General features: G+C 50.4%; 1 protein-coding gene across 1 annotated transcript; it reads left to right on the top strand.

Moving 5' to 3' along the window:
- Nucleotides 1-1,123: 1,123 nt before the first annotated feature.
- Nucleotides 1,124-16,014, top strand: LOC103247122 (cryptic protein). Its single transcript, XM_037988779.2, is given in 8 exon segments — nucleotides 1,124-1,486; nucleotides 1,793-1,842; nucleotides 1,937-2,110; nucleotides 2,778-2,892; nucleotides 3,151-3,260; nucleotides 7,645-7,808; nucleotides 7,810-8,314; nucleotides 15,718-16,014. Coding segments are annotated over 7 exon segments (687 nt in total). The 5' UTR covers nucleotides 1,124-1,463; the 3' UTR covers nucleotides 7,861-8,314; nucleotides 15,718-16,014.
- The last annotated feature ends 264 nt before the right edge of the window (nucleotides 16,015-16,278 follow it).

Genomic DNA, 16,278 nt, shown 5'->3' on the forward strand with positions numbered 1-16,278 from the left:
GCCATTCAGAGGCTGGGGTGGGAGGATCACTTGAGCCCAGGAGTTCGAGGATGTGGTGAGCTATGATCGCTCACTGCACTCCAGCCTAGGAAACAGAGTGACACTTTGCTTCTAAAAAAACAAAATTAACAAGGTATTTGTCTCATGACTCCACTTACTTGATGCTTGATGAAGTTCTGGGGCACCTTCCTCCGTGTGCTCTGCCCACTCAGGTCTGCTGGCCTTGACCTGGTCCTGGCAGCCCACAGGACCCATTGCTGGGAGGTCCCCAGGACAGCCCGGTCCTCCAATTTCCCTTTGCTTTATTCAACAGCCTCTTTAATAAACCTCACATGTAAAGGTGTAAGAAATTAAATCACCACTGAAGATTATTTCAGCCTTGGAGGAAGAATACTATTTTTAGAAATAAGTTTTAATATTAAAATCACAGAACAATTTGCAACACTGGGTTGCAAAGTGTTTTCTTTAGTGCTGATAAAAGGGCCTCAGTCTCTAATCCCGTAGTTAGAAAAACAGATTTAGAAGGTGCTAGAAAAGACCACAAATCACTCCCTCTTTGAGTTCCGTTTGGATTCAGCAGGCTCCTCTGGCGAAGGCGGGCGCTGCAGTTGCCCCTGTGCTCCCAAGGGCTCCCTGTAGTTGCCTTAAATACCTGTGAGTATCTCATCATATCTGTGCCATGCATGTTTTTCAGAGATCGAACTGCCAAGGGACTGGAACTCTCTAAGCCTCCCTATCTCTCTTTTCATGTAGGGGATAATAGTCGTGCCTACCCTAGAGGGTCCTATAGTAAATGGGGGCAGTGCCCCTCCCCCACTTGCTGGGCACAGAGAAGAGGCACTATCTGCGGAGTGATGGGGACTCTCTTAAAGCAGGGGGGACATGCTTTCCCTTATCCTTGTGTTCCCCATTCAGGGCAGCTGGGACCCCAGGCTGTGGCCTGTGCCCCACACAGCAGCTCCCTCTCCCGCAGGGCCCTTCACCATCTCCCAGTACAAGGAGTACGCGATAGAAAATCTCCATCTTTCTATGAAAGCTTTTTGTTCATGTTGGGTTTTTTTTTTTTTTTTTTTCAGTGAGAATATGGCTCGTCACCTTGGATACCAATGTTTTACCCCAGGGATTGGTCACTCCTGCTGCTGTCAGCACTGTAAACACTGCTGGGGGGAGTCGGCCCAAGTCCCCACCCCCAGCCAGGTCTCAGAGGGGATCGTCCTTCAGGCTCGGAGGGGCCTGCCTGTCACTGCACCCCCAACCCTAGCTCAGGGGCTGTAGAACTCGAGATACCATCTCGTTTCTCCTGGCTGAGGAAGGGAAAGGAACGTCCACACCTTCCGTACTCGTCCATTCTGTGTCCCGGGGGCCTGGAGTAAAGACACCTTCAAATGCGGAGGCTCTCCAGACTCAGCTTTCCTGGAAACTGATCTTCAATGCACTAAGAGAAGGAGACTCTCAAACCAAAAATGACCTGGAGGCACCATGTCAGGTAAGGACAGAGGTCATGAGATCTTAGAGCCAAGAGGGGGGTCTTGAGAGCCTCAGAATCAATCGTAGTGCATGAGCCACTGTTCATTAAAGGAGGTGTACACTTTCTGTCTGAAAATCTTTCTAAGCCATAGCAAAATTAACAAAAACCTACAAGTTACAAAATGATTGCCTTATTCATTATAATTATTTTACATAATTTTATATTTATATATAATGACTGCATTGTATTTTTAGGTATAGGTGAATTTCTGCTTATGCTTTTAAAGACATTTTCAACTTCAATGGTTTTCTTTAAATATTCTAGGTTTCTGTTTACGGTCAGTTTGGCATTACAGATCATCAATTTGGGAAACAGTAAGATACATTTTATTCATAATTTCAGTTTTAATTGCATAAAATATTTGTTTCTCAATCATTATCAATCTCACATTTTCGGTATTTTTTAAAGGCTATCAAAGAGAGAAACATAACGGCCGTAGAGAGGAAGTCACCAAGGTTGCCACTCAGAAGCACCAACAGTCACCGCTCAACTGGACCTCCAGTCATTCCGGGGAGGTGACTGGGAGCGCCCAGCGCTGGGGGCCAGAGGAGCCCCTCCCCTACTCCCGGGCTTTCGGAGAGGGTAAGTTGCGGTGCTGCCCACAAAATCCGGGGCGTCATCTCAGTCTGCGGACTCAGAGTTTAGGATATAAGAATATGTAGTATAAATTCAGGATAAAATTCAAGGAGAGCATTTTGTTGTCTTCAAATGATGATGCACTTATAAAGCTATAAAGCTAGAGACAGTTCCTAGTGAGGTGTTAAAAAGTTTTATTCTTTCACTGGCAAAACGCCACGTTTGCTCTTCAATGGCTATTCTGCTGCAGATGTAGAGAACTGTGATTTAAATGTGTTGCAAATAAGTATCCCAAGCCCAGATAACAGTGGGCCCTTGCTTGGCTTATCGCAGACACCGCGTCCCCAGGAGGCCCCTCGCCGGTGGGTTTGGCGTCATCACACCCGTGGGTGGTCCCGCCCGGGAGGCCTGTGCTTAATCACTGTCAGGTGAAGCCACAGCCAGAGGTTAACATGTGAAAGGAAGGGAGAGAGCAAGCCGGGTTTGCAGGCCGCAGCCCTGGTCGTTTGTTTCATATCCCTAACAAGCAGGGTTTACCTGAGCAAACACACTTGGCGGGGAGCTGATTTTACTGCCTCCCCGGGGCGGCCACGTTCGGCCCCGTCCCTGCGGGAGAATCGGGAGGGCCACGGGCCGCTGGGGGCGCGGGGCTGACGCGCGGGTGATCCCGCAGGTGCGTCCGCGAGGCCGCGCTGCTGCCGGAACGGCGGCACCTGCGTGCTGGGCAGCTTCTGCGTGTGCCCGGCCCACTTCACCGGCCGCTACTGCGAGCATGACCAGAGGCGCAGGTGGGCACCGGGGTGCGCGGGGAGGACGGGAGTGGGCGCCGGGCGAGGGGCGTGCGGGTCGGGGGGCGCGGGAGTGGGCGCCGGGCGAGGGGCTTGCGGGTCGGGGGGCGCGGGAGTGGGCGCCGCTCGAGGGGCGTGCGGGTCGGGAGCGCGGGAGTGGGCGCCGCGCGAGGGGCGTGCGGGTCGGGGGGCGCGGGAGTGGGCGCCGGGCGAGGGGCACGCAGGCCACCGCATTGACGCAGGTCCGGGTCTTCTCAGTGAATGCGGTGCCCTGGAGCATGGAGCCTGGACCCTCCGCGGCTGCCACCTCTGCAGGTGCCTCTTCGGGACCCTGCACTGCCTTCCCCTCCAGACGCCTGGCAGCTGTGGTAAGAGGCCCTGCAATTCGGTCCCCAGCTCACCACCATACCACACACTGCTGCGCCTTCACTGCAGCTCACCCTCCATACCGATCCACAGTGCATCTTCCATTGCCAGGCCACATAGCATTCAGCAAACTAGATGGATTCATCATTGAAGAAAATCGCATTCATTGGGAATCATATAGTGAATTAAATTTTGGTTTGAAGTTGCTCCTATCCAGATTGCTGAGTTTAAAAATGATTTCCAGTGTCCTCACATGTCCGTTTCAGTGAGCGGAATTTCAGGAGATGACCAACTGGTAATCGGAGAAGAATCTGGGAGACAAGTTAGCTGTGTAAATCTCAGGCGGTTTCTCTGCACTAGGCCAGCACCATCAGCTCAGCTGTGGGACCAGCAGGGGCACAGGCAGCACGGCATTGGCAGCACGGCATTTCTTTCTGGAATCCTGTGCCTTCTCGCCTCTCCTCTTTGGCAAGCACTGGCTGGCACTAGCAATGGAGGGCACAGCCAGTGAAGGCCCAGCCTCTCGGCCCCAACCCTGGCTCTGCCCTCTCCCAGGCCTGGGTGGTCTGGTGGTGCAGTGTCCAGGGGCACGCCTGATGAAGCCAAGGCCCCCGAGCCACTCTCCTGCCCCCTCCCTCCACTTCAGTCAGCCCTGGGAACCTCCATCTGTCAAAGGGCACAGCCCTGCAACCCCACTTCCCACCTGTCGTCCTCAGGCCATCCTGCTAGGGCTGTGTGGAGGGCAGCACCAGTGGCCAAAGATCTTCAACCCGGCTCCCTCAGCTTCCCTCTTGCTCTTGGAGGCCCGCAGTGGAGGAGAACACTTAATGCATGCTTAGCTCTCCTTCACCTTCCTGTCCTCTCTTCTCTCCCTGGTAGGACCAGCAGTCAAGGAACACTCTTAATACAGGCACAGCCCCTAACCCCACTTCCCACATTTTCCCAAAGCACCCCCTCTTATATATGTGCTCCTTTTGCTGGGCCTCTGCCTCTGAGTCACCAGCTGCTCCTCTAGGCCCCAGAGACAGGAAGACACAGATTTCACGGACAGGCATCAGAATCACAGCGGGTGCTTGTGTGGTCCTCACAGATGAAGTCAGTTCCCACCTGCCATTAGACCGCCCAGGTTGGAACGTGGGGAACGGACTAACTGTGATGACTTCCAGGATATCTGGTCACGATTTTACATTCTTGGAAACATCCAGTGCTGGGACTGCTATTTACCAAGGACAGTGATAATGGCTCTGAAAATGTGGCCTCTGTTCATCAAAGCTGGACGAAATAGTACAGTCATCCTTCAGAGTCATCTGTCACATGCAGAGAGGGTAGTAACAGCTTTGTGTTCTTTTACCCATTCATCCTGCTTCAAGGCAAGTTACAGTGATGCTTGTGATGGCTGTGCAGATGGTGGTTATGATGACTTCAAGTTCACAAGGGCGATGATAGATGGAACATCCTCCGTGGCAGGTGCCATTGCAGTAGGGCAAGCTCTTCTGGGTGTTACAGCAGGAGAGGAGCTCTCAGTGTATTTCAGGCACTTTATATACCCATTATCCCATTTAACTCTTACAAAAGCCAATGAAGTAGGTACACCTTTTACATTTGGGGAAGCTGAGACACAGACAGATCAACTCCTACAGATAGTAAAAAGGGTCTGATTCTGATTCTTAACCTTGTGCCATTCTTGTACTCTTTTTTCTTTTTTTTTTTTTTTTTTTTTGAGATGGAGTCTCGCTCTGTCGCCCAGGCTAGAGTGCAGTGGCACGATCTTGGCTCACCACAAGCTCCGCCTCCAGGGTTCACACCATTCTGCCTCAGCTTCCTGAGTAGCTGGGACTACAGGTGCCTGCCACCACACCTGGTTAATTTTTTATTTTTTTTAATTTTTAGTAGAGACGGGGTTTAACCATCTTAGCCAGGATGGTTTTGATCTCCTTACCTCGTGATCCACCCACCTCAGCCTCCCAAAGTGCTGGGATTACAGGCATGAGCCACCATGCCCAGCCCATTCTTGTACTCTTTCTATAAGAGTAATTATCAATATGACTGGGTACAATGGCTCATGCCTATAATCCCAGAACTCTGGGAGGCTTAGGTGGGAGGATTGCTTGAGGCCAGGAGTTTGAGAACAGCCTGGGCAATATAGCAAGACCTGTCTCTACAAAAAATTTTTAAAATTAGCCAGGTGTGGTGACGAGCACCTGTGATCCCAACTACTTGGGAGGCTGAGAGGCAGAAGGATCACTTGAGCCTAGGAGTGTGAGGTTACAATGAACTATGATTGCACTCCAACCTGGGTGACAGAGCGAGATCCTCTCTCTTAAAAAGAAAAGAAAGAATAAATATGAAACACATGAAGATATTTTTTATAGTGTTGTATAGAATATAGAAAGTCTGGTCATGTTCCAAAGCCAACAGCACAGTAATAGGTAAGTAAATGTTTTAAATCCTTTAATGGGAGATTACGATGGTTTCAAAGAGTATGTGGAAGATAGAATGTTGCTACAAAAGTGTGGCCCCCTGGCTCCTGCAGGGACTCTCTGTCTGGGGATCTCCAAGAGCTCTCATTGCTCTGACTGATGCTCTGCGGGTCCAAGAATGAAAAGCTTCCATATAGCAGGGACCTTTCCCCAGTCCTGAGCTAGCCAGGATCTCCTTGTTAGTCTGAGGGGGTGGCTCTTTCTACTGTGGCCCTACAGCATCAAGTATCAGTTTTCACAAGTATCAAGAGACAATTTAATTCCATAGACTCTAAAATTTAGAGTCTATACAATGACACAGTGATGTAGCCAAGTCAGGTGTCCTCAGAGATGGGCAGGTAACACAGAAGTGAGACAGGGCCAGGTCAGGACTCACCTCACTGCTGCAAACTAATTTTTAAAAATGCAATTCTGGCAAAAACCCACCAACCAACCAACTAACAGGCAAACAAACATCCGTGGGCCAGACCCAGTCTACAGACCTCTGGGATGCCATTGGAATGGCTCTCACAGGTCCAGCTGGCTCTGAGTCTGTAAGCATGCACCCTGTGTCCAGCCCTCCTGTTTCCTTCTATCAGAGGAAGGCCAGCACAGACCCAGTACTGCTGACCCCTTTCCCACCTGAATAGCTTCACATGCTGTGAGCGCCTGTCTTAGCATCAGCTTCTCTGGAGCCTCGTCTGAACCTAGATGTTAGCATTCCTGTTTGGGGATTCCGGCACCCCTGGAACAACCCTCTCTCCCAAGGTGGGGTGCTATGGGGAGGTGGCACCCAAGCCTGGAGTGAGCCTGACCTGGCCAATGCCACCACAGCCTACCTGTGGACAGGTGTAGAGTGGTTCTTGCTGCAGGTGCTCGTCTGCATCATTCCTTGTTAATTTCCAGTTTCATACTCATGCCAGGTTCCCAAGTCCAGAGGGCATCTCCTGGAGGTATAGTAGAGGGTGGGGCAGGCCTGGTCGGTGGGTGGGGAGGTGGCTGGCGTTTGCTCAGTTGCCCCGGGGAGAGGGTCCCTGTAGTTGGCCATGCTCTTCCACCAGCCTGACCCCACTCCAAGCCAGGCCTGAACTCACTTGTGAGAATGTTCTAGTGGTGTTGGCTGCCATGCCTGCAAGGTTGTCCACTTCACATGGCAATCACCACCCAGGGCATTAGCCAAGACCCTGCCCAGCCCCACCACTCCAGAGATTCCCATTCCACTGTTCTGGACTGGGGTCCCAGCTACATAGAGACCAAGGCTCAAGGACCCTCAGGGTTCAGCATGAATGAGGCCTGCCGTGAGGGGTGGGGAGGGGAGACAGGGACTAGGCGTTCAGGCATGGCCTCCTGTGACCAGCGGTGTGGAGACGGGGGCAGCAGTTGAGTCCCATCGGGTGCGGCGCCACTCACAGGGCTAGGCCTCCTCAGAACAGCAACCAGACTTTGAGTGGCTGCACCCTCCTGCTCCATCAGCTGTCCCTCGTCAAAGAAATATTTCGAGCACTCATTTGGGGAAAAGTGGAACCTTTGTTGCAGCAGATGGAGGTGAGCTGATTCATATACCACAGCACTGTTTTAAATCGGGTCTATTTGCCCAATCGCTCAATGACCTGGAGCGGGACTCCCTGAAAGGTCATAGGCCAAATGAGAAAGACGGAAGGGCTGTTCTTCGTTCCCCTTTAAAAACAGTACTGTAATTCTCCTTCAGCGCTCTGAGTTCTACACACATTTAGAGGAAACCCTCCGTGCAGCCGGCAGGTACCAGCCCCCGCACACCTCGCCCTACAGTGCGGCCCAGGGGTGGAGCCTAGTGAAGGCTTAGGAGAAAAGGGCCTGCAGAAGGCGGGGCGCAGGCGTTTCTACTGCACGCCCTCAAACCGAGCCGCAACGCTGTATTCATACATCTCCGGTTTGTCTTTTTTTCCAGACCCGAAAGACTTCCTGGCCTCCCACGCTCCAGGGCGCGGCGCCGGGGGCGCGCCCAGCCTGCTGCTCCTGCTGCCCTGCGCGCTCCTGCACCGCCTCCTGCGCCCGGACGCGCCCGCGCACCCTCGCTCCCTCGTGCCTTCCGTCCTGCAGCGGGAGCGGCGCCCCCTGCGGAAGGCCGGGACCTGGGCATCGCCTTTCCTTTTTACTGTTGTAAATAATAGGTGTGTTTAGTTTACCGTAAGCTGAAGCGCTGGGTGGATATTTTTACGGGGTAATAAACATTTTCATGAAAGCGCCTTTGGCTCCAGATCCAGATCCAGATCCGTGTGTCCCCAGCACGACTGGGACCTGTAGGTAGAGACAGCAGGACAACAGCAAGGAGCCAAAGCTGGAGCCAGAAAGCCTGGCACCGCCTCCTTCCCCCGACAGTTAGCACCTTCCTTTCACAACACCTCCCTTAAGCGGGGCGCGTCTGCTGCGGAACCCACCGCAAAGCGAGGCAGGCAGAGTTCAGCCTACAGAGCCCCAGGCAGCCTCCTCCGTCTCCCCAGCGCCGCTTCTCAGGCCACTTCCACAGCCTGTCCGGGGCGATGGGCGCCGCGAGCTGAGCACGCCAGGCTGGGCCGCACCACACAGGCTTGGCCATGCGGAATGAGCGAGCACCTCAGGTAAAGGACACTTGAATTGAGCGCTTCAGCTTTTAAAATGCACGGTAGTTCACGAGCCTGCGTGACACAATTACTTTTACGTTTTATATTGTCAATCAGTTTATTGGCATTTTCAATCTTTTCAACTAGTGGCTATGAAAATACGAATTTAACATAACATTCAAATGAGTATTAAAAATAGAGTAGAACTTCATTAGAGGGCTGGCTTGGAGTTCATTGGTTCATGAGAAAAATAATTATTCAAGTTTTAAGACATAAATATTTCTAGGCATTAATATGTTTTGAGGCCGGGCTCACGCCTGTAATCTCACCACTTTGGGAGACCGAAGTGGGCGGATCGCGAGGTCAGGAGCTCGAGACCATCCTGGCTAACACGGTGAAACTCCATCTCCACTAAAAATACAAAAAAAAAAAAAATTAGCCGTGCGTGGTGGCGGACGCCTGTAGTCGGGGTACTCGGGAGGCTGAGGCAGGAGAATGGTGTGAACCCAGGAGACGGAGCTTGCAGTGAGCTGAGATTGTGGCACTGCACTCCAGCCTGGGCAACAAAGTGACAAAAAAATACATATATATGTTTTTTATATATATGTATTTTTTTATACCAAAGTTGTCTTAAGGTAGTTTCAAGTGCATTCTGAGCAGTGCCTTTTATTTCAGTTTATTGTAGGAATAAACAAGTGATAAACTTTGCAAATTATCCTAAGAGCTTGATGAATATGTATATGCTATTCATAAAATTTGTGTTTACAGAATGCCTATTTTTTACAACATTGCCAGGCAAAAAAGACACTGCCTTATTTTCAGTAGGTGCACTTAGGAAATGGAACTGAGAGGTCACAGTTGTGGTTAAAAGGAAACCAGAACTGTTCAATATTAGTATGAATATCTAGGGTATAAATACGTTTTAATTAGAAAATTAGAAATCAGGCTCTATGGATTTCTGTACTGGAATACTAGAAAGGATCCTTCCAGTGAAATGATTCTTGATTATCGGCAAGAAAGTCAGAGTCACCATTTATCTGTCTACTAATTGAAAAGCCTTTACCTACCTAGCCCTGAAAAGACAAGGAGAGTTTGAGGATAAAAGGCATTTTCTTTTCACAGCCCAGGCGTCCAGGGAGACTGTTAAAAAGGAGAAACTTCTCAGGAGAGAAAAGAGCAATGCTGGGCTCATGGCTGTTAGCGTCATATAAATGTGTCCCAGATCTTATCTGTCCCTTGCGGTTGAGGAGGACAAATAGAGACATCCCCTAGGCCACTATCTGCCAGCACCCCTTGCTGGGAAGAGCCTGTTCACAGCCCTGGGTTTGCTCACGCGGATGGAGGGAGGGCACCTCCCTTCCCAGAGCAGTCCCCAGCTGTGTCCATTCTGCAGTGTTTGTAGAAGCTGCACTTTACTTGCCAGCTTAGCCCTGGCTCAGTCATCCCCCACACATCCCAGAAGAGAAAAATCTGTCCTCACACGTCCTCTCCGAGGGAGCCACTCGCCAGGGATACTGGGAGGAGATACATGGGGTGCATAAGGATTTACACCAGCACAGGGCTGGTATGTTCAGCCCATGCCTATGTCGGAGTTTCACTTCAGAGCCCCAGCACATGCCTGCCGGCCGAGGGGCGCTCTTGTTCCTTTCAGCCACATCACAATTTCCCCACTCTAGCCTAGAACCAAATGGACTTTTCTGGCTGTAAGCATTCAGAAGCAGCCTCTGGATATTTTCCCAGTTTCCGTTGTCTGCAAAGCCACTCCGGCACATACAGCCATACATCACACCAGCAGAAGTTTCTGGGAGTGACTTTTCCGTGGAATTCAGTTTTGAGTATTTAAAATTAAGTTTGATAAGCTTTCTATGCACAGGCACTTCTCCTCTCACTTGGACTGCCTGTTATGGGGAAAGGAAAACAAGGGGCTGTGTCTCCCACGGTTACACCTGCTCGACTCCCACTGATCTGGCCAGCGCCTGGACCCCTTCGGAACCCCGGCACAGTGCTATGGAAGTTTGTGGCCACGGAGCTAGCTGGATCCCCAGAAGCCGAATGCTGCCAAGTGAGTGGAGTGCTGGGCTGGGAAATGTCTGCAGCACTCCCACGGGGAAGGATGTGCTGCTCAGTGTGTAAGAACTGGCTCTCCAGAAACAAAAAAGGTGCATCAGTATGCTGATATAACGTTTTTTTTCTTCTTTTTTGAGACAGAGTCTCACTATGTTGCCCAGGCTGGAGTGCAGTGGCACGATCTTGACTCACTGGAAGCTCCGCCCCCCGTGTTCTCGCCATTCTCCTGCCTCAGCCTCCTAAGTAGCTGGGACTACAGGCGCCCGCTATCACGCCCAGCTAATTTTTTTGTATTTTTAGCAGAGACAGGGTTTCACCATGTTAGCCAGGATGGTCTTGATCTCCTGACCTCGTGTTCCACCCGCCTTAGCCTCCTGAAGTGCAGGGATTACAGGCGTGAGCCACTGCGCCCGGCCGATATCACTTTATTATAAGTTTTACTGATATAAAGTACATTATAGCACAGAATTCACAAGTAATAACAAAATATACAATACTCTTTATTCCATAGAGCCTATATGCGTTTGTTGATTTTTATCAGATCGTCTATCTGGACTCAAACCTACGGTTGTGATGCAACCGTGATTTGACAAACGGAGTTGCATCCTAACTCACGGCCTCTCCAACAAATTTATTGCCATTAAATCTGAAATGTGATCTACTGTAGAGATATTTCTAATCCTTATACAAATTATGTTAATTACCTGAAACAGCTCAACTTTGGCACTATATATGTCAGAATGTTACCAGTTTGTTGACATGAGTGATTTATTTGCTGAATCAGTTCGTTTTCAAATGAGATTCGTTTTAATCAGGTAAGGTAAGAATGCAGACATGGGCCGGGCGTGGTGGCTCACGCCTATAATCCCGCACTTTGGGAGGCCAAGGCGGGTGGATCACAAGGTCAGGAGATCGAGACCATCCTGGCTAACACAGTGAAACCCCGTCTCTACTAAAAATACAGAAAATTAGCCTGGCGTGGTGGCAGGCGCCTGTAGTCCCAGCTACTCGGGAGGCTGAGGCAGGAGAATGGCATGAACCCGGGAGGCGGAGCTTGCAGTGAGCCGAGATCACGCCACTGCACTCCAGCCTGGGCGACAGAGCAAGACTCCACCTCAAAAAAAAAAAAAAAGAATGCAGACCTGGAAATGATGATGAAAAAGTGTGTATACTCATGTAGAAACAGGAGGTGTGTCTTGCAGGGCCACATGGGGCAGCCCCAGGGTGGGCCGGGAGGCAGAGGGAGCGGGCACCGTGGGCAGGAGTCTGTACTGTGACTTCTGTGGGAAGGAGGCAGGGGCAGATAGTGTAGGGTTGGCTAGTGAGTCATTTCTGCAGACTCCAGGGCACAGGGGCTGTCCCTAGTTGCCTGGTACATTTTCCCCTTGCTCCCTTTGCTTCCTGACCGACCCTGGTGCCTCTCCATGTGGCCCTGTGTGATGTGGGGTGGCCTGTCCTCTTGCCCTGTGAATATAACAAACTATCTGTTCATCATTTCCATGTCTGCATTCTTGTCCTACCTAAATAACAATAAAACCCACATTAAAAACAAGTAAGAGCTGTTCACGCCATTAGAGCCACCACGGACTAAGAGTCACTGAGGCCTTGCTCCTGGGTTGTCCTTGCTGAAGCTCCAGCGATGCTGGTGGGGTGACTTTCTGTCTCGTTGGCGGGGCACGGCCCAGAGCCAAGACGAGGATGGTGAGTAACTGGCATCTGCTCGGACCCAGCATTGTGCTCCACAGCCTGCTGCTGCCTCTGAGGTTTACTCCCTGCCAAGGGCACCTCAGTAAACCTAGGGGAAATCTCATCACCACCCAGAAAACGCTCACTGGGTTCTAAACAGACACACCCTGCTTCCAAATCTGTCACTGAATCAATGTCTTCATTTAATAATAAATCTCACCTCCAGGCAGACCTTTGTATTTTTCCCTCATGGCACGTGATAGATCACGATGAAAGAAAAGCCACTTTTATGGTCTTTGTTTGACATATGTGGAAACCCAGGCTTGAGGAGGTGGGAGAATCCAGCAGGTCCCGAAGCCAGCGAACGGGAAACCAGGGGGCTGCAGTTCGGTTCCTTGATTCCAACCCCCAGGCACGTTCTCTGCTGTCTAGGAGAGACTGTAAACCTCCACTACAAGTTTGATGTCCATTATCATTTTAATCCTTGTTCCTGAGCCTCCCTGTGTGGGGGTGCTTGCCAGGCCTGAGACTTCAGTCATCTCAGAGTCTTTGCTCCCTCAGACACTTCTAGCATCAAATGAAAGCTTCCAGCCAGGTATAGTGGCTCACCCCTGTAATCACCACACTTCGGGAGGCTGAGGCAGGAGGACCACTGAGCCCCGGAGGTAGAGGCTGCGGTGAACTATAGTATGATGGCACTGCTGCATTCCAGCCCAGGCTACACAGCAAGACCCTGTCTCAAAAATTTTAAAGTTAAAATTAAATAATATATATATATTTTTTTTAATAAAAGAAACTTCCCCCACTGCAGCATCACTCCTGCCCCTCCCTCATTCCCACTGGTATTACAGGCGACCTCAGTCAGCCCTTCCAGGATCTCAATAGCTTCAGTGCAGGACAGGGCTCCTGCCTTCTACCGTCAGACCCCGGTGCAGCTGCATCCACCCAGCGCTGCTGAGAACCTCAGGGAAAAGCAGCTCACCAGGCAGAGCTGGGGGAATCTTCCTCCAGATTTCACCATTTGGGGTCTAATACTTGGCTTTAAACAGTGTTGCCAAGAATAGGAAATGCCGTTCTGGTGTGGAAAGCCTTGTCTCTTTCACTCCTGCCCGCCATTCCTGTGTGGTGAACAGGAAACACTGTAATACATGAGGGGCTCTTCAGGGAGGAGTGTCCGGACCGCACACGGCCCTCTGCCTGCTCCGGGAGGCGCAGGCTGAGAAAAGCTCCGCAGGGGATGCGGGAGGAGGTGCCAGGCCCCTCCTGAGTCTGCCCAGTCTACTGGTTGAAATTCTTGCTGTGCTCTGCACACCTTTGCAAGGAAACCTGTCAAGGCTGTCATTTTGAGTAAATATAAATATGAGGCCAGGCACAGTGGGTCACCCCTGTAATCTCAGCATTTTGAGGGGCCAAGGCAGGGGAATCACTTGAGCCCAGGAGTTGGAGACCAGCCTGGCAACATGAGATTCCTTACTACAAAAAAGTTTTTAAAAATTAGCCAGGCGTTGTGGTGTGCATCTGTGGTTCCAGCTACTCGGGAGGCTGAAGAGGGAGGATCACTTGAGCCCGGGAAGTAGAGGCTGCAGGGAGCCCTGATCACACCACTGCACTCCAGCCTGGGAGACAGAGTGAGACTCTGTCCCAGATACATGAATAAATAAAAGCACAGACGGCCAGGCACGGTGGCGCTCACTCCTGTAATCCCAGCACTTTGGGAGGCTGAGGTGGGTGGATTACGAGGTCAGGAGTTCAAGACCAGGCTGACCAACATGGTGAAACCCTATCTCTACTAAAAATACAAACATTAGCTGGGTGTGGTGGCACATGCCTGTAATCCCAGCTACTCAGGAGACTGAGGCAGAAGAATCACTTGAATCTGGAAGGTGGAGGTTGCAGTGAGCAGAGATTGACCCCACTGCACTCCAGCTTGGGCAACAGAGTGAGACTCCATTCAAACAAAACAAAACAAAAAACTTCAAACAGACCCCTGGTTTGAGTTTCCTTCTGGCTCATGTATATGTGTGAAATACATTGTGTTTAAATAGAATTGTTTGCCCCACAGAGACCCCCTCAACCCTTTTGCCAAGTGAGGACACAGCCAGAAGGCATAATCTATGGAAGTGGGTCCTCACCAGACATCAAATTGGCCAGCACCTTGAAATTAGACTTCACGTCTCCAGAACTGTGACAACTAAATTTCTGGGTTTTTTGTTTTTTAGACAGAGTCTCACTCTGTCGCCCAGGCTGGAGTGCAGTGGCGCAGTCTTGGCTCACTGCAAGCTCCGCCTCCCGGGTTCACACCATTCTCCTGCCTCAGCCTCCCAAGTAACTGGGACTACAGGTGCCACCACCACGCCTGGCAAATTTTTATATTGTTGGTACAGACAGGGTTTCACTATGTTGGCCAGGTTAGTCTTGAACTCCTGACCTTGTGATCCAGCCAGCTCTGCCTCCCAAAGTGCTGGGATTACAGGTGTGAGCCACCACGGCCGGCCATTTCTGTTCTTTACAAGCCATCCAGCCTATGGCATTTTATTATAGCAGCCCAAACAGACTAAGACATTACTTATGTTCCTTTTACCTGTTTCCCAATTTTGTAAATGAATAAAAATCAATATAGGTCAATTTTTCACATTTAAACAGCAGTATCTTCTGTAACATTTTCATGTTGGAACATACTGTTAACCATAGAACTATGTTTTTCTTACCAGCGCATGTGCTTTTAAAATGGAAAGTTTGGTGGTTGTGTTTATAGAAAGAAAAATTATCATTAGGGGACAAAGAAAGAGCTCCAGGAAACTCTTTTCTTGTTTAGGAGGCGGGGTCTTGCTCTATCACCCAGGCTGGAGTGCAGTGGCGTGATCACACCTCACTGCAGCCTCAGACTCCTGGGCTCAAGGGATTCTCCCGCCTCAGGCTCCGGAGAAGCTGGGATTACAGGCGCACACCACCATGGCTGGCTAATTTCTGTATTTTTATTATAGTAAAGATAGGATTTCACCATGTTGGCCAACCTGGTCTCCAACTCGTGGGCTCAAATGATCCACCCACCTCAGCTTCCCAAAGTGCTAGGATTACAGGCATGAGACGCCAAGCCTGGCCACTTTTTTTAGTTGTATATTTTGTAGCAATGAGATCTTGTCGTGTTGCTCAGGCTTGTCTCAAACTCCAGGCCTCAAGCAAGCCTCCTGCCTCGTCCTTCCCAAGTGTTGGAATTGTAGGCATGAGCCACCGCTCCTGGCCAGGAGCTATTCATCTTTAACATGAAGATCTCATGACATGGTTGTATTGAGTGGAGGAGTGGAAGGAAAGGTTGCCTCTTCCAGCCTGTTCCAGGAGACCTGAGACTAATCGGCTCCTCACCCAGCCCAGGTGTGTGGGACTCTGATTTTCATCCCAGAGTCTTGGGACCTTCTCTTCCTTCGGCATCCGTTTCACTGTCCAGGGGACCAGTCAGCTACAAGCTGCCCAGCTAAACGCCCAGGTTAAACTGCCTCTGTGTGCAATGGCCCACACCCTCAGCACTGAGGCGAAAAAAGGCCTCAGCGCCCTGTGACCTTGATGCCTGGATGTCAGGGCCCAAGGCTGACATGCCACACACAGCCTGAGGTTCCTCCAGCCACATCTGTGCCTCCCCAGTGACTCTAGCACCTGCATTTGTGTTGCAGATCCTGGGATTCACCCTGCAAAGGCTGTGACTGTGACCTGACCGTGACCAGAGGGTCAAAGGCCGAGCCTCGGAGGAGCTGAAGCTTCAATCAGACGCTTGGCTGAAGGACAGCAACTGCCACGCAGCTCCTCCCTGAACACCTGTCTCTCAAATCAGCTAACTTAGTGATTTGGTTTTCGAATGGGATAGATTTAGAATTAGCTTTGGTGATACTTAGTTATTTAGTTTACTAATGGTATAGATTTCGAATTTGCTTTGGTGATATTTTTTGCATTTTATGTTGTAAGTTTTTATATACAACAATAATTACGAGTTGTTTAAAACTATTTTTACATAAAATGAATAGGTAGAAAAGAATCCAAAACAAAGATAGCTCTTAATAAATTATTGTAAGGCAAAGCACCCTTGTGATCACCACCAAGGCCTCTCAGCCTCTCATTCACAGAACCCTCATTTATTCTTTTTTTTAAAATGGAGGCTTGCTCTGTCGCCCAGGCCGGAGTGCAGTGGCATGATCTTGGCTCACTGCAACCTCTACCTCCCAGGTTCAAGCGATTCT

This window comes from Chlorocebus sabaeus, chromosome 10, assembly GCF_047675955.1.
Source record: "Chlorocebus sabaeus isolate Y175 chromosome 10, mChlSab1.0.hap1, whole genome shotgun sequence".
NCBI lineage: Eukaryota > Metazoa > Chordata > Mammalia > Primates > Cercopithecidae > Chlorocebus > Chlorocebus sabaeus.